At 42.4% G+C, this 23,858-nt stretch overlaps 1 protein-coding gene across 1 annotated transcript in view; it reads left to right on the forward strand.

Annotated features, from left to right (window-relative positions):
• Positions 1-23,858, forward strand: part of IL12RB2 (interleukin 12 receptor, beta 2) — a 77,799-nt gene that overhangs the window by 11,334 nt on the left and 42,607 nt on the right. The window contains exons 7-8 of the mRNA XM_014541058.1: positions 4,922-5,001; positions 18,345-18,564. Coding sequence (XP_014396544.1) covers positions 4,922-5,001; positions 18,345-18,564 — 300 coding nt within the window. The remainder of the gene's footprint in view (positions 1-4,921; positions 5,002-18,344; positions 18,565-23,858) is intronic.

A 23,858-nucleotide genomic window follows, 5' to 3' on the forward strand; every position in this document is an offset into this window, starting at 1 on the left:
TTGATCTTTTTGTGGGTTGTTGTAGGATTTCTTTTCTCTTACTCTAAGCTGCATGGTTTTCACCTTTTACCACTATTTCTGTCATCAGTTTCTTTATGAAACACTAACTGATGTAAACCTAAAAGGTGTGAAAATTTTTTAACACGCCTTCCGTTTAACCCTTTAAATATAGACTCATATGTAACTTGGCATTTAAAAAAATTACTAGTAAGCTTTTTTAAAAAAATGTCACTCTAAAACCAAATAATACTTTGCTACCAAAACTGAGAGCAAAATGTCTCCTGGTGGGTTGGGCACAGTTATTTATATCATACTAGAGGCCTGTTGCACGAAGAGATTCATGCAATAGGCCTTCCCTTCCCTAGGCTGCTGGCACCAGTTTTCCTCTGGCACCCGGGACCCAGGCCTTTGCTCTGGCTGGGCTCCGGCCAGAGCCCCCCTGCCAGCCGTCAGGCCTCGTGGCTCCGCTGATCCCGGGGGTGTGAGGCCTCGTGGCTCCGCTCATCCTGGGGCTGTGAGGCCTCGCTGCTCCGCCGGCTTTGGGTACGTTTCGCTTTGCTCCACCGCTTGGAGCCTACGTATGCAAATTAACTGCCATCTTTGTTGGTGGTTAATTTGCATATCACCCTGATTAGCCAATGGGAAGCGTAGCGAAGGTACGGTCAATTACCCTTTTTGTCTTTTATTAGATAGGAGGATCAGCAGGAAATGAGGTCATTATTTATTCCATATGGCCTTTTCCTATGTCATTAAATTTAACTCCAGTAATGGTCCTCCATGAGAAACACTTTTCAAATGACCACTAAGTAAGGGGTAGGAGGAAAGAAACCACTTTCTGTGTCCCACAATCATCCATCAAAGGCAGGATTGATACTGGGAATTGAGCAACCCTATTTTGTGTCTAGTGGGAAAACACTTTGAGTTTGGGCTGCATGGGGTCCAGAAAGGCCTGAGAATAATATGCTCAAGTGTTGGGGGGAAGTGATCCTTCACCACTCAGAACACCCAGGAGGAATTTTATATCATTTTCATGTCACTGAAAATGATTTTTTTAAATTTGTTTTCAACCATTTAAAAATATAAAAACCATTATTATTAGTTCACAGGCTGTACAAAACAGGGAATATGCCAGATTTGGTCCATGGGCCATAGTTTGCTGAGTCCTAAACTAGCTAAACTTGAAAGTTTCATACTTGTGCCTTCTTGCTTAAAACTTGAGGAAATGAGAATGAATGGCTTTTTACCTTCTAAAGGGACTTACGTGCAAACATTTTCATTAGAAAGAAAATGTTTTGTTTGAGATCCAATGCCAGTCCCTACCCTTTTGTCTTCTTTTGGTCTCCTTTAAGCCCAACGTGTACCCTGGAAGAAGTGAATGCAGGCACAGCAGATGATAACATCTGCAGGCAAGAACCTATCACTGAGAATTTGTTTAATCAAGTAGGCACTTGTAAGTTCTATTTGAATTGAATTGTTTGAAACTAAATTTTAGATAAATGAGATAAATGTAGCACAGCCTAAAGAGTGGACATCATGAAACCAAGGCAGTGAATGACTTATCTCTCTTGCCCTACTTAGAGCATGACTTGGATCAAAAAAATTTTGTGCATTTCACTTAGTCCACTACCTGAAAGTTGAGATATGTCTTTTCTCTATTTACTGTTTGTCAAATTCTCTATTTTCACTGTTCTTGGAGATCTTGATTCTTCTCTTCACTGCTTGCTAAAACCTCTGTGGTGGAACGGCTTTCCACCCTCTTCAGTTGCTATTGTCCCCAGCCCTGCACTACCTTGGCTTCAGATATAGATGCTGAGCTGAGAGAAACAATGGCTTGGCTCTGATTTGGTTGCCGCAGATACAGTTTCATAGAACCCTAGAATCCTGGGATTTGAGAGTTGAAAGAATCCTTGAAGTCATTTAGGCCAATCTCCTGCTTAATTTAGGATCTTTCTTTTTTTTCATATTGGTGACTCTAGTTAACCCTACTATTTTCCCCTTTATATTGGAACTAGTTTTATCTCAGGAAAGCTGACTTCCATTTCACAATATTTGTATATTTAATCATTTGTACCCATTTGGGTTTTTTTTAAAGATTAATCTAATAATTGTTAACAATCGTTTGTTTATTGATTGACTGATTGATTTCAAAGAGAAAGGAAGAGGGAGAGAGAGCTAGAAACATCAAAAATGAGAGAGAATCATTGATTGGCTGCCTCCTGCACACCCCCCACTGGGGATCAAGCCCGCAACCTGGGCAGGTACCCTGACCGGCAATCGAACTCGGGACCCTTCAGTCCACAGGTCGACACTCTATCCACTGAGCCAAACCAGCCAGGGCTGTAGCCATTTGTTTTGAAATCACTTTGACATATGGGCCTTTGACTTTCCTCTTCCCACCTGCCTATAATATCTTTAATATGTCTTTTGCTAGATGACACTGTGGTTAGAATTTTAAGTGATTTTGTGAAAGTTGACTATCAGAGATTCTCTTTAATATTAGCCCTCACGTTGCATTAAACAGTAGTGGTTTGACACCCTTGGTCATGAAATTCTACACTTTGAAATTCATACAGATTCAACTAATGATTTCTCTCCCATAGTGACTTACACTGCAGGTGGCCACCATTAAAATTTCAGTTTCACTTGCAATTTCTCCTTTGAAGAGACTATGATTCTAGAATTTGGGTTTTGGCTCTGTAATAATATGGAAGGTTGTAGATCTTTAATGAGGCAATGAGTTTTCCTTTAAATTTCTTACCAATATGTAATTAACTGAAGACATTTAGTGCTTCGGTACAAGTCACTTGGCTTTGCCACTGAGCATACCCAAGTGACCATATCCTGATTATGTGTCAATGTCCAAATTACCTGATTTGTGAAGTGTTTATATCTTTGCTCCACATAATGAGCTGTAATGGAAGAGCAGGGTCTTTGGAGACCTAGGCTCAGCTCTCAATTTTGTCATTTACCAGCTCTATGTCTTTCGTAAATCATTTAACCTTTGTCAGTTGTAAAATATGAGTAATCACAGGCACCCCCTGCAATGTGTAGGATTAAGTGAGATAATGTATATAAAGTGTCCAAATATTACCTGGCACATAGTAATTTAATACATGTCAGGTTCTCTTTTCTTCTGTTGCCTGTTCATTTTTCTCTTTGTGCATCTGGGCTAGCAGGAATAAAAGTCCTGGCTTGATTCCTGGGTTACTCTTCATAACCCTAGAGCATTGAGAGTTTCAGGATGTCTTATGCATGTATTTCTTACTGCTAAGTCCTCACTGGTGGAAAGAGGGGGAAAAGAAAAGAAGTGAATGTTTAGAAAGAAAAAAAAAAAGAAAGAAAAGAGGGCAAGAGAGGCAGGAAGAGGAAGTGACAAAGGAAGAGAATAAAACATGAAAGAGGCGCACCTCCTGGGGAATGGAAGTGTTGTAGAGAAATCATAAGCCTTCTCAGAACCAGGCAACTGCATGGTGCAGAGTGAAGATCACAGGCTCTGAAATAAAACAGACCTGTGTTTAAAGCCCGGCTTCTCTGCTGTTTAGTTCTGGGACCTTGAACAACTCCTTTACCTCTCAGCACTTTAGTTTTCAAATGAAGAAAAAACATCAGCTAAGTTTTATGAGTGTTTACCATGTATCAGCACTCTGTGCATTTAAATTCTTCAACAGCCCATGTGGCATGCAGAATTATGATCCTCACTTGACAGATGAGGAGCTGGCTTAAGGACAGAGTTAACATTTGTTCAAGGTCACAGAGCTGGGATTTGCCCTTAGATGGTCTGGCTCTGGAGCTCACACTTTAACCGCTGCCCTGAAGCTACCCACTTCGCGGTGGTGAGGAGGACGTGAGATCTAACTGTGGATGGGCCCACCCAGGATCTGCCCATAATATGTGCCTGTGCCTGTGCTCCCTTCCTTTCTCTCTTTCTCTTCTCTTCCTGGCTGCTTGTCTTCTGTTATCCAGATGGAACTTAATTTTCTGGAAATTTCCATCTGGTTAAAAGGAACCTGCTACTCCAAAAGGAACCCTATTGTAGCCTCACCTCAGATACACTCTAAGTGTCACTGTTAAACAAGTGAGGTTGGTCCACTTACACACACACACACACACACACACACCCTCCCTCTCTAATACACAGGAGTTGATTATTTCGTTTCTTTTCAAGCATGTTTGATTAACTTTCTCATATTAAATTAGGTCATATTTGACCATTGTCTTATAGATTGGTGGATATTTCTTCTATCAGTTCAGCCTGTGTTTTAGCATCAAGTAGATAATATCTCCTGCTTTGTTCATTCATCATGTAACAAAGAGTTATTGAGAGCCTATTACATTCTAAGTATGGTGCTAGGTAGGAGAAATATTAAGATACATGAGATAGGCCTTCCTTTCAAGTAGATCATTGTCTAATAGTCATAAAACCAATTAATTATACTACAGCATTAGGTCAGGAATGGAGATTAACACAAAATTTATTATTTGTATTTTGTACTTTTACAGGGTCAAAAAATGTGTTCGTTATAATTTCTGTCTTTGTTTTTTGGCTGATAATTCCTTATGCATTCCAATAAAAAAGAAATAACCACACATGTTTTGAGTTATTTTATTAATATATGTTTTAAGAGTAAGTTAGGAATCTAATTTCCTCCGCATTATTTTATTTTACTTTATTTTATTTTATTTTTTAAGGTAATTGTGAGCTTTAACACCTGGTTAAAGATATACATTTCTATGGCCAAAGATAAACATGCTCATTGTTTAACAAAAGAAGAAGAAAAATACTGGGGCACAAGAAAATTGAAAGTATCTTATAATCCTACTCTCCCAGAATCATTTATAAAATAACCCATTGACTTTTAAAGGTTTTGTAATGTATGTATATTTATATATATGAAAATATGTTCTTTCCCTTTCAAATCAGAGCCTACGGGGACATTAGATGTCTGGTACATCAGACAGAACACTGACTACAGGAGACAACAGATTTCTCTGTTCTGGAAGGTAAGTTTTCAATGTCAACTTAAAACTCAGGAGAATTGCCTATTTGTGTTTTTTGTTTTATTTTGTTCTTATTGAGCTATAAATAACATATAAAGAGGATTCTATATTTGAACAGTATGTTTCAGGATGGGAAAAGGCCCTTTTTCTCACAGTGAGGCTTCAGAGACTTTGTTGGCGCTCATTATCTCAACCACATCTTCATGATACTCAACTCAATGTCATTTACTTCTGCCAGATAAGGGTGGGAGCTCTGACTCCACACAATCTCATCTTTTCCTCATCCACTTCTTCATCTTTTCCTAATCAAGGTCCCTTCCACCCCTATGCATGCCCACCCTCGGACCCCACTCCATCATCTCTTCTGGCTCTTGCCCCCTCTATCACCCTTCTCTCCTAATACAGTGTGCCCAGCAGTGACCAGGCCACCAGACTTATGCACTTTTGGGGAAATTAAAGCTGGAAATCTGTGGATGTGGATATTTAGGAATATATTTTCTATAGTCATTGAAAAGGGAGAGGGAAAGCTGCCCTACCTCAGGAACACAAATAATAGCGAAAAATAATAGGATCGGGGAGGGAAAGCAGCTCTTCCTCAGGAATAGTAGTAGAACAGCAGGATGTAGGGTAACCTTCCGGAAAACAACGTGGCTAATGTTATTACAGGATGTCAAAGTTCCACAGGGTGCTGAAAGCTGGCGCTGGAGCTTCATTTAGTCCTTACCCAAACCCTGTGAGGTAGGTGCTAGGCATCCCCACTTCACAAATATAAAAACGGGGGGTCAGAGAGAGGAAGTCCTTCCTAAAGTCACCCAGCTACTGAGTGCAGAGCTTGGATTAAAACCTGATCCAGAACGCTTTCTGCTACATCCTGACTTTTTCTTTGTTGAAAGAAAATGCTCTTTGAATTGAGCTACTAATTAGCATGCTCATAATAAGAGGTGTTCAGGTGCACTGTACTCTTCCTTTTTCCCCAAAACCTCCCCCAGATAAGAGTAAATAAACAGTTTTGGAATTATGAAGCTGGTGAGCACAAAACCAGAAAGGGTCAGAGTAAGGAATAAAAAGTCCCCTGATGGAGTTAGCATGATCGATCTGGATAGTTGCAATCTTCTTCAGATTTAAGGAATGAGCCAGGCAATCAATAAGCTCTTAAGCTCTTTATCCCTCTTTTCTGTCCTCTCTCTCTCTCTCTCTCTCTCTCTCTCTCTCTCTCTCTCTCTCTCTCTCTCTCTCTCTCTCTCTCTCTCTCTCTCTCTCTCTCTCTCTCTCTCTCTCTCTCTCTCTCTCTCTCTCACACACACACACACACACACACACAAAAAATGTCTGGTAGAAGAGGGGACTACTATAAATAGCATGGTGAGTCATAATCAAGCTCTTAACTTTGAAACTAAAACCAAAGCTTAAAATTCATTTTAAAATAAAGCCATTTTGTACTAGCAAGACAATTCTCAAAGCAAGACATTTAGAGCAGCCATATCTGTGCCTATGACAGGAGAACCCAGCTCAATTCTTGGCTCGTGGTTTTCATTTTCACAAGTAAATGACTGGTTAAACCCCAAATTCCTCTTCCCATCAAGATTTCTCCTCCCAAAAGGTCTTCAAAATACATATGCAAATTCTTCTCTGCTTCTCATTCTGATCTTGCCCCTAATCCTCACAAAGTAGAGGTTATAAAATGAGGTTTTGGAATTCAAAGGGACTTTAATCCTCTCCCCGTCCACCCTTCCTCTCACGGACATTGCTCCCGTGTCAGGCGGGACAGACAGATGTCTCTGCTGGGACCTCCTGAGACAGGGAGCATTCCACTCTGTCTGCAGTCCATGCCAGGATGGGCATTTCCTATTGTCAGAAAATCTTCCTGTAGGTGGGGCCAGAATTGTAGATGCTTGGACTGGAACTGGCTAGAATAAGAAATCAAAAATGCAAACACTGGAAGCTTCTGTAACTTGACTGTGGTCGTGACAGGGCACCCACAAAGCCTTCAGTGACCATGCAGTCTGAGAGGCTCCTTGGAAAGTTGGGTCTAGTCCTCAGTCTTGTAGGGCCATTCCTGGGCTAAGTCCTTCCCGGCTAAGTCCCTTTGTGCCAAGTCCTGGGCAGCTTCCAGGGTCCCAAATAGACCACTCACCTGAGGGTGGGAATAAAACACTGGCCAGAGTCACGAAAGTGAGCAGGCCTGCTTTGGACCACAGAACCACCGAGTCACAGGCTCTGCACCAAAGGGAATTTAGCCAGCATGCAGTCCCACCACCCGTTTTACAAATGTGGGAATCGCCGTGGCCGGTTTGGCTCAGTGGATAGAGCGTCGGCCTGCAGACGAAAGGGTCCCAGGTTCGATTCTGGTCAAGGGCTCGTACCTCGGTTGCAGGCTTCTCCTTGGCCTGGGCCCTGTTTCTCTCACATCAGTATTTCTCTGTCTTTCCCTCTCTCTTCCACTCTCTCTAAAATCAATGGAAAAATATCTTCGGGTGAGGATAAACATACACACACACACACCACACACCGCCCCCCCCACACACACACCAACCGCCCCCCCCACCACACACACGCACAAACCAAACAAACAAAAAACTGGGGCGGGGGGGAATGCGGGAACAGCTCTAGGGAAGTAAAATGATTTCCAATGAGAGGGCCTATGGTGCTTGTTCCAGGGAGCCTTTCCCGGGCAGAAACCACTGCCCTTCTGTCTGGACCACTCCTGTCCCACCGTCCCACCGGGGACTCCTCATGCGCCCTCAGGCAGGCTTGGGAATTGACCGGGCGGTGCCGCAACACAGGGGACTCAGACTAGAAAGGAACGCTGCAGCCAGACCAGGTGCCTTGTGGTGGGGCCCAAATTAGACTTCACTGAGGAAAGGAAGCACAGACATGCAGGCGGTGGGTTGGTTTCTTCAAACTGTGATTAATACTGGGAAACCCAATGAGGGGACACCCCACCATGGCAGCAGGGGGTTTTCGGGTGTGGGAACCAAAGGAAGCCCCAAGTAAAACCCCATTGGTCTGTGAACAAAGTGAGAGCACGTTTCTCTTGCAGTTGGGGAAATGTGAGGTGACCTTTCATTTTTGCAGGATGTTTACATTAGAGGAGAACAGCCAGGTGCTGAATGGGCACAGTCCCTGTGAGTGTGGGTGTGAATGTATGTGAGTGTGAGTAGAGGTGGGTGTGTATGTGAGTGATGCGGGTGCATGTGTGTTATATACGTGTGTGAGTACAAAGGGTATGTGTGAATGTGTGTATGAGTGCGTGTGAGTCTTTCATACGTGTGAGGGATATGAGTGGGGATGTAGGCGTGGGGATGTCTATAGGAATATGTGTGTAAGTGCATGTATGTGAAGGTCTTAGTCCATTCAAGCTGCTATAACAAAATACCATAGACTGAGTGACTTATAACAACATAAATCTATTTCTCGAAGTTCTGGAGTCTGGAAGTCCAAGGTCTGGGTGCTAACATGGTCGGTGAAGGGTGTCCTCTGGGTTGCAGATTTTCTGTTGTGTCCCCACAAGGTAGAAGGGGCTAGGGAGCTCTGTGGGGTCTCTTTGATAAAATCATTAATCCTATTCATGAGGGCTCTATCTTCATGACATAATCACCCTCCCAGAGGCCCCACCTCCTGACACTGTCACCTTGGCATTAGGATTCCAATTTGGGGGACACACAAACATTCAGACCATAGCAGTGAATAAGTGTGGGCGCGTGGAAGGTGTGCATGTGGGTCTGAGCGTGGGTGTGAATGTGTGTGAATTTCATCTATGTCTGTATGAATGTGAGTGTGTGTGTGTGAGAGTGAAGGAGACCTTTGCTTTGTTGTTCTGGTTCCCACATAATTACTTATTTTCCCAGCCCTCGGTTTCTCCTGAAAACCGCATTTCTTCAAAAATATCCTGTACTATTTTTTGCCATAGTTATTTTTAAGAGAAAAAGTATTTTCTCTGTTGAAGCCAAAAAGTACCACCTAATCCATGGAATGCAATAAAAATACCAGGTATTGTTAAAACAAATGCAGTAACATTTAGAAACCGTTTCTCTGTCATAAACAACCTGTTTTGTGTGAGAGGCCTTCACAGGAGGCTCTTAGCAATCCTGTCCCTCAGATTCCCTCTGTCATTCTCTGTGCAAAGTTCCATACTGTTTCCTTTGCTTAGATTAAGCATTTCAGTCTGTGAGTCCAATACACTGTTCTCCAAGTTAATACACTGTTTTCTTTAAGAAGAAAAATCACCTTTAAAAAAATTTATTTACTATGGATATAGATATGGATATGGATGTGGATGAGGATATGGTTATGGATATGGAGATATATATATAGATAGATAGATACATATGTAGATGCAGATATAGATACATGTGTAGATGTAGATAAGAGATAGAGGTATAGAGATACAGATAGGTAACGTATGAAAAGATGATGGACAAAGCCACATTAACCTTTGTAGTTTCCTCTGTTACTTTCTTCAGAGACCTCTCACTATCTTGATCATAACAAATTAGAAACTTTCTGAAATTATGAGGCCATGAGTCTGGAAGAAAAATATCTGTGTGTATATGAAGCTGAATTCATTCCGTTAATTCATTCAAACAAATAGATTAAAGCCAGTCTTTGGTACTGGACACTACATGTTCTTCATGCCAGGGGTATGGAAGTGAACAAGATCAATCCAGTCCTCGTGTGCTTGACCTCACAGACCAGCAGGAGGACAGGCGGAGGAGTGGGGATGATGATGCACTCAGGCATTTAGGAGGAGTTCAGGGTTCAGCTGGGGGCGTGATGGTTGGGCTCACACAGGAGAGTGGGGGAATGGATAAGGAGTCAGAGCAGACCTCTCAGAACATAATGCCTGGAAGAACGGATGAGCCAGGACAAGAGGAAGCACATTTGTCAGGAGACCCTCTGGGGGCCATGGATTCAGCATAGAAATAACACATCAGTTCAGTGAAGTGCCATCCCATGGAAATATAAAGCAGGCCACAAATGCGAGCCAATCACGGGTAATTAAATTTTTTCTCGTAGCCAGATTTTTTAAAAGAAAAAGAAACAAGTAGAATTAATTTTAAAAGATATTTAACCCAAATATATCTGGAATAGTTTCATTTCATTATGTAATCGATATTTTTAAGTTATTAATGAGCTATTTTACTTTTTCCCCTACTAAGTCTTTGAAAACTGGTGTGTCTACTAAGCATCAGTCCAGTGCAGTGGCTGAGGGTTCGCCTCCCCCAGACAGCAGCACATGCCATGCAGGCTGGCCACACTGCCAGGGCTCCATGGCTTCCTGCAGCGAGGGGCGCCCTCCTGTAATGGACAGTGCAGCTAGGGGGCTCTTTTTTAAAAATTGATTTGAGGGGAGTGGGGGGAGAGAGATGTTTTTGTTCCGCTCATTTATGCACTCTTCGGTTGTTTCCTGTATGTGTTCTGACCCGGGATTGAACTCACAACTTTGGCCTCAGTACGAGGCTCTAACCAAATGCGCTACCTGGCAAGGGCCAGCTCGAGGGCTTTGATAAGCAACACAGAAGAGAGTGAGAGAGACTCCTGGTTACAAACGTGGGAAAATATTTGGTGTTTTTTATTCATTTGTTAAATGAAGCAATTCATTTTGATAAACAGCTGCCCTCATACCACAGGAGGGGAGAGAACAACGAGCCCCAGACGCCAGCCTCAGAGACTCGGGACCAGCGGCAGCTTCCTCAGTGCACTCGCTTTGTCTATTTCCCCTTGTGTCTCTCAGTATCATGTGAAGAATATCCCAACCTGTATCACATTGCACTGAAGGGATGGATTTTTTTGGTCCCCTCCTAGGAAAGAGATTCAGTGAGAGTAGACAGTATTATTTGTAACCTGATTTATTTATGTTTTTAAATATATTTTTATTGATTTCAGAGAGGGAGAGAGAGATAGAAACATCAATGATGAGAGAGAATCATTGATCGGCTGCCTCCTGCACGCCCCCTACTGGGGACCAAGCCCACAATCCGGGCATGTGCCCTGACCAGGAATTGAACCATGACCTCCTGGTTCATAGGTCGCCGCTCAACCACTGAGCCACGCCGCTTGGGCTGTAACCTGATTTCTTGATGTAGGACAAAGGCCTGTTGTAAATCCCCAGAGAAGACTGGCCGCCAGGAGCCTGAGGGCTTATGTAATTATAGGATGTATGCAATCTCAGAATCAATACTTAAATACAAAAGGCATCACATGGGAGGATTTCAGTAGTTTGTCACAATATTCAATTCTATCTCTTTTCTTTCCCCAAACCTGTCTCATCGCAGGCTGGCACAGCATTTCAGAAGACTGTTTCGAAAAGAATAGGTTGCTTTCTTTCTTTTTTTTTTTTCAAGGCAAATACCTTTACTCCTGCAGGAGGGTGCACAAGCACATGGTCTGGGAGCACACGCACACTGAGCAGGCAGTCGCTCAGCTTTTTAATCCTGACGCATGTGACCTGTTCCTCACCCTTGATTGGAGCTCAGGCTCACAGTCTCCCACGATTGGCTAATTCAAAGGGAGAGGTTGACCTTTGCAGGTTGACCTTGTCGGCCCCCAGGGGAGCTGCAAGCTGTGCGGCCACAATGGAGACTGCCTGAACTGTTCTTTGACAGAAAAGATGACTTGATTATTCTCACAATTCCCCCCTTTTCTTTATTTAAACTCTTTTCTTCAAACTCTGCTGACATTCATTGACTTCCTGCTCTGCAGTGTCTAGGAGGTGACTAATTTGCTGTTTGGTTCATGCGGTTTCGGTTAACCTTTGGATAATACTTGGGAGGATGTAGCATCCCATCACTGTAGTGAATGTGGACACCATTGCTCCCTTCCACTTTCCAAACCATCGCTCTGGTGAATCGGAGAAGGGAGCCTCGATCCCAGGTTCCAGCTCACTCGTCACTAAAGCTGCCGTTGCCTTAGGGCCTCAGTGATGGTCCGCCTGACCGTGTTGTCAGGGGTGAATGTACAGCACTGGCCCCCAACATTACACATATTCCTCCTTTTTCTGCCAGAATCCTAGCCAAGGCCAATCTGGTTGCTTTCCCTGGCTTTCTAATCACACAGATGATACCAGCTGTAAAACAGGGATTTCTCGTTGGGTAGCAGAATGGCGTCAATGACAAAAATAAGAGAGTAGGTAGCAGAGAATTAACAGAAAATAGAAAACCCAGGTGGAAAGGGGAGTTAAAGTTTCACTCTTATGAAAGTTCCCATTATTTTGCTGTTTTTCTGGCTGCAAAACAGGATAGAAATTATGTGGGGTAACTACCGTGAGGTGTGACTGGAATGAAATCGGTTCAGTGTAGCACAACAACTGGGCAGTGTCTGCCAAGTGCCAGCTGGCACCACAGCGGAGAAGAGCTCATCCTCTCGCCCGGCCAGTATGCTCAGTGGTTGGGTGCCATCCTGTGCACCAAAAGGCTGCCCATTTGACTCCAGGTCAGAGCACATGCTGAGGTGCAGGCTTGATCCCTGGTAGGGGGTGTGCAAGAGGCAGATGATTGATGTTTCTCTCCCTCTCTCTCCCTTTTCCCCTTTCCCTTCTCTGGAAAAAAAAAAATCAATTTAAAAAAATCTAAAAAAAAAAAGTTCATCTTCTAGCTAGAGCTATACTACCTGACTTCAAGTTCCAGCTTTACCACTTAATGGCTGTGTGTTCTTGAGCAAGGTGCTTAACCTCTCTGTGCCTTATTTTCCCCAAGAGTAAAGTAGATAGCCCTGGCCAGTTTGGCTCAGTGGATAGAGCACCAGCCTGCGTACTGAAGGGTTCCAGGTTCAGTTCTGGTCAGGCACATGCCTGGGTTGAGGGCTCGATCCCTCGTAGGAGGCATGCAGGAGGCAGCCAAAATGATTCTCTCTCATCATTGATGTTTCTCTCTCTCCTTCTCCATTCCTCTCTTATATATTCTTTGTAATCAACTGTGTGACATTGGTGAGACTTCCTTATAGAGCTCTGGTATAAGCCAAGTCAAGATGGCTTGTCTTTCCATAAATTGACAGAAGAGTCATATGACTATGATGGGGAAAATGCCAATTATGATGATTTTTATATTAGAGTAGGTGAGAGAAGGGAACTCACCCAGTATCTTTACACCTGCCATGTGCCAAGCACTTTTTGAAACAATTTACTTCCTTTAGCCCATCGAATCCTCCAAAACTCCTATGCTGTCCACAGAATTATCCTCATTTTAAAGAGGAGAAAATTGAGCCTCAAGGAAGTAAAATAACTTGTCCAAGGTCACATAGCTGCTATGTGGTGGGGCAAGAAAGCAAAGGGTCTGCCCAAAGCAAACAAAAAAGTCTTCCCAGAAGTTTTTATTTTTAAGTCCTAAGGAGAAATAATTTACCAATTCAGAGAAACACCCTTCCTCTAATGTACTTTAAAACAAAACAAAAAATAAGGGCCCTGAATTTGGACACGTGTTAGGTTTTGTCCTCTCATGGGTTATGTTCATCGAGCCATTTTTGATGCTGAAAGCCTTTTCAGGCAGCAGAATTCTTAGAATAGGTTTATGAGGGGGCTGTTCACTCTGCTTCTCAAAGTCAAAAAGGCTAAGTTTACTAAGTTAAAGCATTTCCCACTGGACAGAGCAGGAAGAAGCTGCAGGAGAGGGGCACTAGGACAGCGTTTCCTTTTTTAGCTTACTCTTACCAGTAGGAGAGTGGCAATGGGAACACTGCCGTGAGACCAGCTTCGGCGCCGCCCAAAAAGGTACGAGAAGTACCAGGTCTTCCAGACACTCTCAGGGATGCCAGGAATGGTCCAGACATCCCTTCCTCTCCCACATCCACCAGGGGGCGCACTAAACTCTCACGTTTCTGTGGGGAGTCAGTTTCTTAACCATTCGGAGCTTCAGCACCCTCATAGGAACTAAATGTAACAACAGATGTAAGCTCTTAACTCATGGTATGGCCCAATAAATGATAGTTTCTCCCTTATCACTCACCCAGACAAACAAATACTGAAATAAAAAGAAGTTCATCTGGAAAGACCCAGCTGGCTCCTCAGGTAGTCGTTCTTCTGGGTTCACAGCTGGTCCCCTTGTGACTCAGGGCCACCTCTCTCTCCCTTTTCCCCTTTCCCTTCTCTGGAAAAAAAAAAATCAATTTAAAAAAATCTAAAAAAAAAAAGTTCATCTTCTAGCTAGAGCTATACTACCTGACTTCAAGTTCCAGCTTTACCACTTAATGGCTGTGTGTTCTTGAGCAAGGTGCTTAACCTCTCTGTGCCTTATTTTCCCCAAGAGTAAAGTAGATAGCCCTGGCCAGTTTGGCTCAGTGGATAGAGCACCAGCCTGCGTACTGAAGGGTTCCAGGTTCAGTTCTGGTCAGGCACATGCCTGGGTTGAGGGCTCGATCCCTCGTAGGAGGCATGCAGGAGGCAGCCAAAATGATTCTCTCTCATCATTGATGTTTCTCTCTCTCCTTCTCCATTCCTCTCTTATATATTCTTTGTAATCAACTGTGTGACATTGGTGAGACTTCCTTATAGAGCTCTGGTATAAGCCAAGTCAAGATGGCTTGTCTTTCCATAAATTGACAGAAGAGTCATATGACTATGATGGGGAAAATGCCAATTATGATGATTTTTATATTAGAGTAGGTGAGAGAAGGGAACTCACCCAGTATCTTTACACCTGCCATGTGCCAAGCACTTTTTGAAACAATTTACTTCCTTTAGCCCATCGAATCCTCCAAAACTCCTATGCTGTCCACAGAATTATCCTCATTTTAAAGAGGAGAAAATTGAGCCTCAAGGAAGTAAAATAACTTGTCCAAGGTCACATAGCTGCTATGTGGTGGGGCAAGAAAGCAAAGGGTCTGCCCAAAGCAAACAAAAAAGTCTTCCCAGAAGTTTTTATTTTTAAGTCCTAAGGAGAAATAATTTACCAATTCAGAGAAACACCCTTCCTCTAATGTACTTTAAAACAAAACAAAAAATAAGGGCCCTGAATTTGGACACGTGTTAGGTTTTGTCCTCTCATGGGTTATGTTCATCGAGCCATTTTTGATGCTGAAAGCCTTTTCAGGCAGCAGAATTCTTAGAATAGGTTTATGAGGGGGCTGTTCACTCTGCTTCTCAAAGTCAAAAAGGCTAAGTTTACTAAGTTAAAGCATTTCCCACTGGACAGAGCAGGAAGAAGCTGCAGGAGAGGGGCACTAGGACAGCGTTTCCTTTTTTAGCTTACTCTTACCAGTAGGAGAGTGGCAATGGGAACACTGCCGTGAGACCAGCTTCGGCGCCGCCCAAAAAGGTACGAGAAGTACCAGGTCTTCCAGACACTCTCAGGGATGCCAGGAATGGTCCAGACATCCCTTCCTCTCCCACATCCACCAGGGGGCGCACTAAACTCTCACGTTTCTGTGGGGAGTCAGTTTCTTAACCATTCGGAGCTTCAGCACCCTCATAGGAACTAAATGTAACAACAGATGTAAGCTCTTAACTCATGGTATGGCCCAATAAATGATAGTTTCTCCCTTATCACTCACCCAGACAAACAAATACTGAAATAAAAAGAAGTTCATCTGGAAAGACCCAGCTGGCTCCTCAGGTAGTCGTTCTTCTGGGTTCACAGCTGGTCCCCTTGTGACTCAGGGCCATTGTCTCTGGGGGGAAAAGAATTCTGGATCTCCACCTCCCCCAAATTGCTGACCTCATTCCACTGCTGATGCTCCACATCAGAATATACCACAACCTCACAGAGACGCTGCTTTGCAACTTTGGGGCAGAAGGGTGGCTGGGGATTCCAGCTCTGACACATGGTGGCCCATACTTACAGTTCATCACTCAGACTCACCAGTGTGGACAGACATCAGAGTAGACAGGTCACTAGTCTAGGAGCCAGGAGCCCTGGATTCCACACTCTCCTCCTCCATTGATCCCTTGAGTGGCCTTAAGCAAGTCACTTCCTCGCCCTGGGGCTTAGTTTCCCCCTTGACAAAAGGAAATGTTGAATTAATTGTTAATCTGTGGAATCCCTTCCTGTTCTGTTGTTCTGTGATGCTATTCCATTCCATCGGGGCCACGTGTGATTTAAGGGTGATGGATGACATACATTTTTTGCAAATTTTACGTTGCTATTAAAAAAAACTCAACTAATTATCCTGTTTTAAGCTGCTACTAGCCCAGCTGGATAAATACTTGTTTTCCCATTGGCTCACTGAATTTTTTGTTTCCAGGATCCTGTCAGACAAGTTAGGCTCGGTTTTTAATTTGGTTAAGGAAGCCAGTTACCTGAGAGAGATTAACCTTTATCCCAAAACTTGAGCTTCACATTTTATAAAAGCACAACTCACGAAATACATACTTATTTGTCTAACTACCTCAACCCCACCCTCACCTTCTCACTGATCTTTTCCACTCTAAGATATGGGATATGGAAGAAAAATGCTAAGTATGGTCCAGGCCCTTTACTGCCTTCTGGGAACCGTCACTCATTTTTCAGACTCGCACCTCTGGTCACTGGATCACTGATCAGCTAGATTTTCCCAGCGATCACTAGGCAAGTTCGGTAGATCCAAGACGACTTGAGATTTCCCCCCTTCTTTCAGCATTCTACCATAGCACTCTGAATGAGAGTGTTGAGGTGTCTGTGCAGGACAATGAGAGAGATGATAAAGGCTGGTTTGCAAGGTGTTTTTTCCAGTTAAGGCTCTGTTTGATTAGTTGTCAGAGTGGGACTGAAGCCTCTGTGTCCGTGGCAAGAATGGAGAGCTTGGTGAAGTTGGCTAACTATGGGGATGCTGTAGGGTGGGGTAATAATCATACCTCTGAACCTCAGAGGAAACAGATAGTGAAGGACAGAATGAGAGATACCTGAGGGAATGGTCTTCCCTAGCAGGCTTTTGCTTTAATTTACCCTGTTCTTTCTTTCTCTTATGACAAAGGGTATGTTTATGAATAAGTTTAGAACACCATAATTTCTAAAGCACTCACTTATTTTAATTTACACAACAGGCCTATGGGAACAGCTGTGGCGGACATTTGGAATGATGGACATTTTCTTGGTTCTTGCCCAAACACAAAGATGTCTTCTAGGGAGAGGCTGGACGTGCACCCCAAAGAGCCCTCAGCAACATGGTATTTACCTGGTGCATGGACCATGGTTTAGGATCCAGTCTCAGGCCTTGTGGATCCAGAGAGGCACCTAGGACAGGACCTGCATTAACCACGCTCTCAGAGACTAAAATATAATAAAAAGCTGCATGTTCATGATTAATTTATAGTGAAAAATTCAGCTGTTAGGCAAACCAGAAGGCTTGAGTCAGCAGATAGGAATATTCTTTCTCAGTATGCTAATTATTTTGGAAACCAAATTATAATCAGAAGGGCAATTTATTCACTTAAAGTGAAACACACAGATTTTAACCGAACCAGATGTTCATGCTAGCCAAGCCTCTCCTGACAGATAAACTACAAATTATTAGAAGATTGCTTAGGGAGTAGGGAATCAGAGAAAGGGGCATTTGACAATTTTAAGGTGTGTCTTTCAGCAGCTTGAGGCCACCCTGCACCCCATGGGAGGAATAGCCTTGCCAAGAAAACTGTAATGCTTACGTCTGGTGAGCTAAGCCTTCCTCTCCATGCAGTAGGCATGGACGGGCACTGCCAGTGCTGACCTTGGCAGCTCTCGGCTCTCATTGCTTCTGTTTCTCATGGTCCTTGTCCAAACAGGGCTACAATACAAATAATTAGCTTTCTGATTACTTTCTGGGATTGCTCCCAAGTGATCTCAGTTGGAATTTTTGCAGTTCCAAAAACTCGTTGGGTACACATTTAAAAAGAGTGTCTTCGTCTCCTAGCACAGACGGCTCATCCAATTCATCCAATGGATTTTACTAGTTTAGCTCTTGAAAATCTTGTTTTTTATTTCATGAGCAGCCTTGTGCTTTCTATTTAAAAAGGTGTGTGTGTGTGTGTGTGTGTGTGTGTGTGTGTGTGTGTGTGACAAAGTTAGAAATGGAGATTCAGAGGGGCTGAATGGCTTGCCCTGAGTCACATAGCTGGTGATCAGTAGAGCTAGAACTCAAATCCAGATCTTCCCAGTTTAGATCCTGCTCTTGTTCCATTGAATGCAATTGAGTTTTCTACTGGTAGGAAGTTTCATTTTGAAGCAAGCAAGAAAAATCAATGTTCTGTTAAGAATTAGCTTTAAAAAAATGTTAAGTGATATTTTTCTCTAAATGGTGGGGGTGGGCAGCAGCTTAAAGTGTGCAGTTGAGGAGCTGAGAAGATATAAATAAAAAGGTCACTCAGATGTAGCCACCTGCTGCAGGGGACCATGAGGTCCAGGCATAGAGCATCCAACGACCTTGTCTGAGCCTACATAGTAAGTGGATGTGTTTTGTTGCAGAATCTGAGTGTATCAGAGGCAAGAGGAAAAATCCTCCACTATCAGGTGACTTTGCTGGAGGTGGCTGGGGAGAAAGCCACACTACAGAACATCACAGAACATACCTCCTGGACCTGGGTCATTCCCAGAACTGAGAACTGGGCTGTGGCTGTGTCTGCAGCTAACTCAAAAGGCAGTTCCCTGCCCACTCGTATTAACATAACAGACCTGTGTGGGACAGGTAAGTACCAACTTTTCTTTAATTGCCTGTGGGAAACCATGTCTTACTCACTTCTTATCTTCCTCAGGCTCAGTTCAGGGACTGGTGTGGGTAGCCCTGGAATTTAGACTTTTGAATCAACAGCTTCAAAGGTTGTCTTTTTCACTCAGACTAGGAGTGGCCTTGGACAAGTGAATTAACACTTCTGGGCTTCAATTTCCCCGTCTTTAAAGTGGGGATTATATCATCCACTTTGCAGGTCATTGTAAGATTAAACACAGAGACTAATACATAGCTTAATAAGTGTTAGTTAAGGAAATATTAGTTGCATTAAGTTGAACACTAATATCTGGCTAATTTTTCCAGAAGCAAGAATAATATGGGCTGTCAAATTCTAGAAGAAAACATTTTACACCTATAGTCAAAACATATTTTATTTTATTTTATTTTTTATTATTTTTTTTAATATATTTTATTGATTTTTTACAGAGAAGAAGGGAGAGGGATAGAGAGTTAGAAACATCGATGAGAGAGACAAAACATTTTAAAACCAATCGTATTAAAATGAAATTCTGGCTGTAATGAAACTATAGTAAAAAAAAATTTATGTTATAGTTCTTTATACCACAAATTTAGGTGTGATCCCAGTTATCTACATTGAAAACCTCCCAACTAGCTATACACATTTTATAGTTGCATTCTCTGAAAACTAACTTATTTGGATAAAAACCTATAATTAGTGTAAAAAAAAAAAAAGGTAAAAAACGAAAGAAAAAGAGGGGGGATAAAAAGGATGCTAATGCTATTTCTCAGGGCCTTTTTCCAAAAAATGCCTGATAGAATAAAACTCTAATAAGATCCTTGCTTAAAATTCAATGTAACAATTTTACATGTGAGTCTAGCAATCATCATTTTGAAGAAGCTTCTACCAAAACATGATTATTTTATGTATACTATCAAATCTGGGTTATATAACTTTTCAGTCACATATCTATAAATATAGATACAATAGAGTAATAAAAATAAGTAGAAGAAAATACAAGTAAATATTGATAACATTGGATTGGTATGAGTTAGGAATTGCTCTTAGGAGTAAGGGTTGCTCTTAGCAGAGGCCTGAGCACAGTGATTTATTTATTCTCACACATTAAAGAAGTCAGAAGTAGCCAGCCTTCTCCAGGGCTGGTGGGGCAGCTTTGTGACATCATCAGGACTCCAGCCTCCTCCTTCCGTTCCTTCTGCCAAGTTGGCTTTCGTCCTCAAGATGGATGAACTCCTGAACTCCGAGACAGTTGCCTGAGTTCTAACCATTTCCATCCAGGCAGCAGGAAAGATGGAAGAGAGGAAGGCACACCCCCTCTCCCTTGAGGAGCTTTGCCCCAAGTCACACACAACATACTTGCAGCCATTGACTCAGAGGAGGCTCAGAAGTGTATTTCAGGCAGCAGTGTTGCCTCGCTAAAGAAGATGAAGGCGGGCGGGTATTTGATAGGCCGCTGGTAATCTCGCTCATGTGTATTAGGTACCTAAGGCAGAAACCTGATGGAAGAGATGGATTAACTATGGGGAAAAAAGCTTAAACTTTCTGCATAGTAAAATTTAAAAAGTTGAAAACACCAAAAATAAAACTTTAAAAATATGAGTAGCAATTTTTTTCAGAGTAACATAATAAAACCATGTTCCCATTTTCAGATCTAACAAATGTTAACAGTTGGCCAGATTTTCTTTTCTATTTTAAAAACATTATTTATTTATTTCAATTACAATTTACTTTGAATATTATTTTGTACTAGTTTCAGATGTATAAATAGAAATTTAAGAAAAGTATATATCACATTTTTTACAAAAAGAGGATTATCTGTCTAACTTTTTAAAAAATATATTTTTATTGATTTCAGAAAGGGAGATGCAGAGAGAGACAAAAACATCAATGATGAGAGGGAATCATTGATTGGCTGCCTTCTGCGTGCTCCATACTGGGGATCGAGCTGAAACCCGGGCACAGGCCCTGACCAGGAATCCAACTGTGATCTCCTGGTTCATAGGTCGAAGCTCAACCACTGAGCCATGCCAGCTGGGCCTATCCTACCTTTTAAAATAAGAAAGCAGGGATATGAACAAGCAACTCAAATAATAAATATAAAAAGAATAATAATGATATGAAAATATGTTCAGTCTAATTACTAATCAATGAGATGCAAATTTAAAAAAACCATGAGAAACCAAATCAGACTGAGAAAGAGTAAAAAATTAGTATAATCCACACTGGTGAATGATTAAAGTATTCTTGTACCCTGCTAGTGGGTGTGTACACTGGCATACCTTTCTAAAGAACAATTTGGCCATATGTAATAAACTTTAAAGATAAACATATCTTTTGACCAAGAAGTTTTAGCATTAGGAATGTATCCTCAGCAAATAGTAAGTGCTTAAAATAAATAGGCAAAAATATGTTTGTCGAAAAAAAATAGTGAAACAGTACAAATAACCTAAATGTAAAATAATAGAAAATGAACTGGGTTAATATATCCTGACTCTCACTGGCACCAATTTCATACTAGCATTAAAGTGATGTTGTAGCTATTTTAAAAGTTTTTATTGCCATGGAAAGATGCACATAAAGATGCAATGGTAGGCTTCCAATAGTGTATATGGGATAATGTCATTTAAAATATGTATTTACATGAATATACATTTTTTGCATGTTAAAAACATTTAGTGGGATATAAATGGAAATGTTAATAGAGATCATTATTGCATCATGGGATTGCAGGTGATTTTTCTTCTCTTTTGCTTATTATACTTTTTAATTTTTTCTTTGATGAGTAAGGACTACATATGTAACTTTTTAAAGTGAATTCTGTGGGAGAAGAGCTCATATCCTGCTGTTGTTAAAATGCAGTATGGTCTGAAGAGGTCTTACTTCTTCAGACCTCACTGCAGAGGAGTCTTGGGGATATAAACCTCATGAATTTTCTGGGCCCATTCCAGACTCTTTATTTAGATTTGATAACAACTTCTCAAAATGACACATTCTTTATTTTAGAGTTGGCCTCTACTTTATTCATTCAGTAGTCCTTTATTGAGCATATACTTTCTCAGTCAACTGGACTCCAGCAGTAGGTTAAAAAATAAGATCCTCCAGTTATATTTACTCGGGTGGAAGGGCAGACATATAAACGAGTAAACTGTAGTACAGTATAATAAGTGTGAGGTTAGCGGTATGCACAGGTAGCTCTAGGAACAGAGAAAAGCCAAAGTATGGGCTTGGAGAGGAGGCAGCATGGGAACAGGGTATGGAGAGACCACTTGGTACCAGCCAGGTGAAGGGATGCAGGTGTGCAGGCATGAGGGTTTGTTTTAAAGAGGGATCCGAATGAGCATATAAGTAAAAAACAAAAACAAAAACAAACAAACAAACAAAAAAACAGAATCAGGGGTAGGGAAGAGTTGAAAATAAAGGGGATAATTGATGGAAGGAAGACCCTGGGGAGCTGGAAGTTGATGGAACCCAGTAACAAAAGCAGTTAAAGGAACATTTCTTTCTCTCAGAATGGACAGGTGTTCAATAAGGATGAGGCTCAGTAAGGATGAGCATGTAGAGAAGGTAAGGAATGACACTGAAACAGTTCTCTACAACTGAGCTGTCTCTAAGAAGGTCTCAGAAGGTGGAAACCTTGGATTCTCAAGAGTCTTTACCACTCCTAAGACCCTTCAGTGCAAAGTTGTGCATCTCAGAGTGGCCAGAGGACAGATTGGCAAATTACATAATCCCATCCTTGATGGCTCTTGTCTCACACATATTCTGAATAATCTGTAGAAATGTTGTACCATAATTTTGTGTGTCCCTCTCGTTCAGAATGTGCTCACATTACTCACAATAGGTAGAATTATGTTGATTTTGAGAAACGTAGGGACAATTTCATTATCAAAGGCGCCTGCCATCGCATTGCATATCAAGAAGCACTAGAACATTTTTGTTGATTTATCATGAAAATCAAATGTGTGCCAAACCCACAGTCAACAAGTAAAACATATTTCACACCAGTCCTTGTGCTCAAGAATTATTGAAACTTTGGGAAGAATCAAAAGCCGGTAGAGTCATAAACAGGCTCATACAGATGTCAAAGACTTAGGCCCCAGGAGGGGAAGTAACTTAGCTAAGATCATCCAATTAGTGGCAGAGCTGGACAGAAAAACCAGGCCACCTGTCTCTTTCCAAATATCTCATGAACTTCATAACTCTATTCAGAAGCTCTCAGTGGAAATGGGGATGGGAAGTTGAATGATTGAGGCTAAAGGAATAGTGTGAAGGGTCACAGAGAGGAAGTGAGGTGTGAGGCAAGATCTGAAGGAGAGAACAAGCCCTGGCAGCCCTCAGCGGGAGGACATCCAGGCTGGTTCCTGGCAAGTGTAGTGACTCAGAGGCAGGGCAATGCCAAGTTGATTTTTTTTAGCTAATTCCAGAGAAAACAGTGGTCAGAAAGGCTCTGGCTATGTTAGCCCATTACTGGCAAAGGGTCTTGTGAACCATAGGTGCTCAATAAATATTTACCGAATGAATGCATTTCATTTTAAAAAAAAAATTCCTGGCATAGGAAGTCAGATACTAAGGCAAATGAAGATAAAGGAACCACAGCTGCGGAATTCCAGTTTGTAGAATTATGCAGGTTACAGGCTCTGCCATGCCCAGCCCTGAGGGTGCCAGGGGACAGCAGAGGCCTGTGCGAAGGGGAATAGTGATGAAGGGAAGGGCTGAGGCAGCACTTGCTTTTGCACTCCTTTTTCTTGCCTGTGTTGTTCTGATATGATCATCGCCTGGGCATTTCTACTATAGGGCAGGGACCTCCTGAGAGCAGGGCAGAGTGTCTTCTAAGAAGCCCTGGAACCTAACCGGGGAGAGGAGTTGAGAGCAAAGAGTGCCTGTGAGCTGGCTGGCTCCTGAGATTTCTGGTGCCATCCACCCTGTGGGCCTGGCAGTTAAGAGAATAAGAGCCCCACTCCCCCATAAAGGAAAGTGCCAGACATAAAAGCACAGGTAAGTTCTGGAGGTGCCGGGGACACCTGTGGGGGACCTGTGGACAGGTAGAGCTCAGTTGGCATCACTACAGGCCCTCTGACCTCGAGCTCTCCACCCTGAAAAGCTCCTCCTCCTTACCTACACTTACCTGTAGGAGCATGAGCTACAGCTAAGCTTTCACTCCTCCTCCTACAGGAAGATGAAGGTCAAGGCTGTTGATCAATCCAAGAAAAATAAATCATGATCCCAAAGGAGAAAATTAGGAGAAATTGGAGGGGCACACATTTGGTGGGGG

The sequence above is a fragment of the Myotis brandtii genome, unplaced genomic scaffold (assembly GCF_000412655.1).
Source record: "Myotis brandtii unplaced genomic scaffold, ASM41265v1 scaffold26, whole genome shotgun sequence".
Lineage (NCBI taxonomy): Eukaryota > Metazoa > Chordata > Mammalia > Chiroptera > Vespertilionidae > Myotis > Myotis brandtii.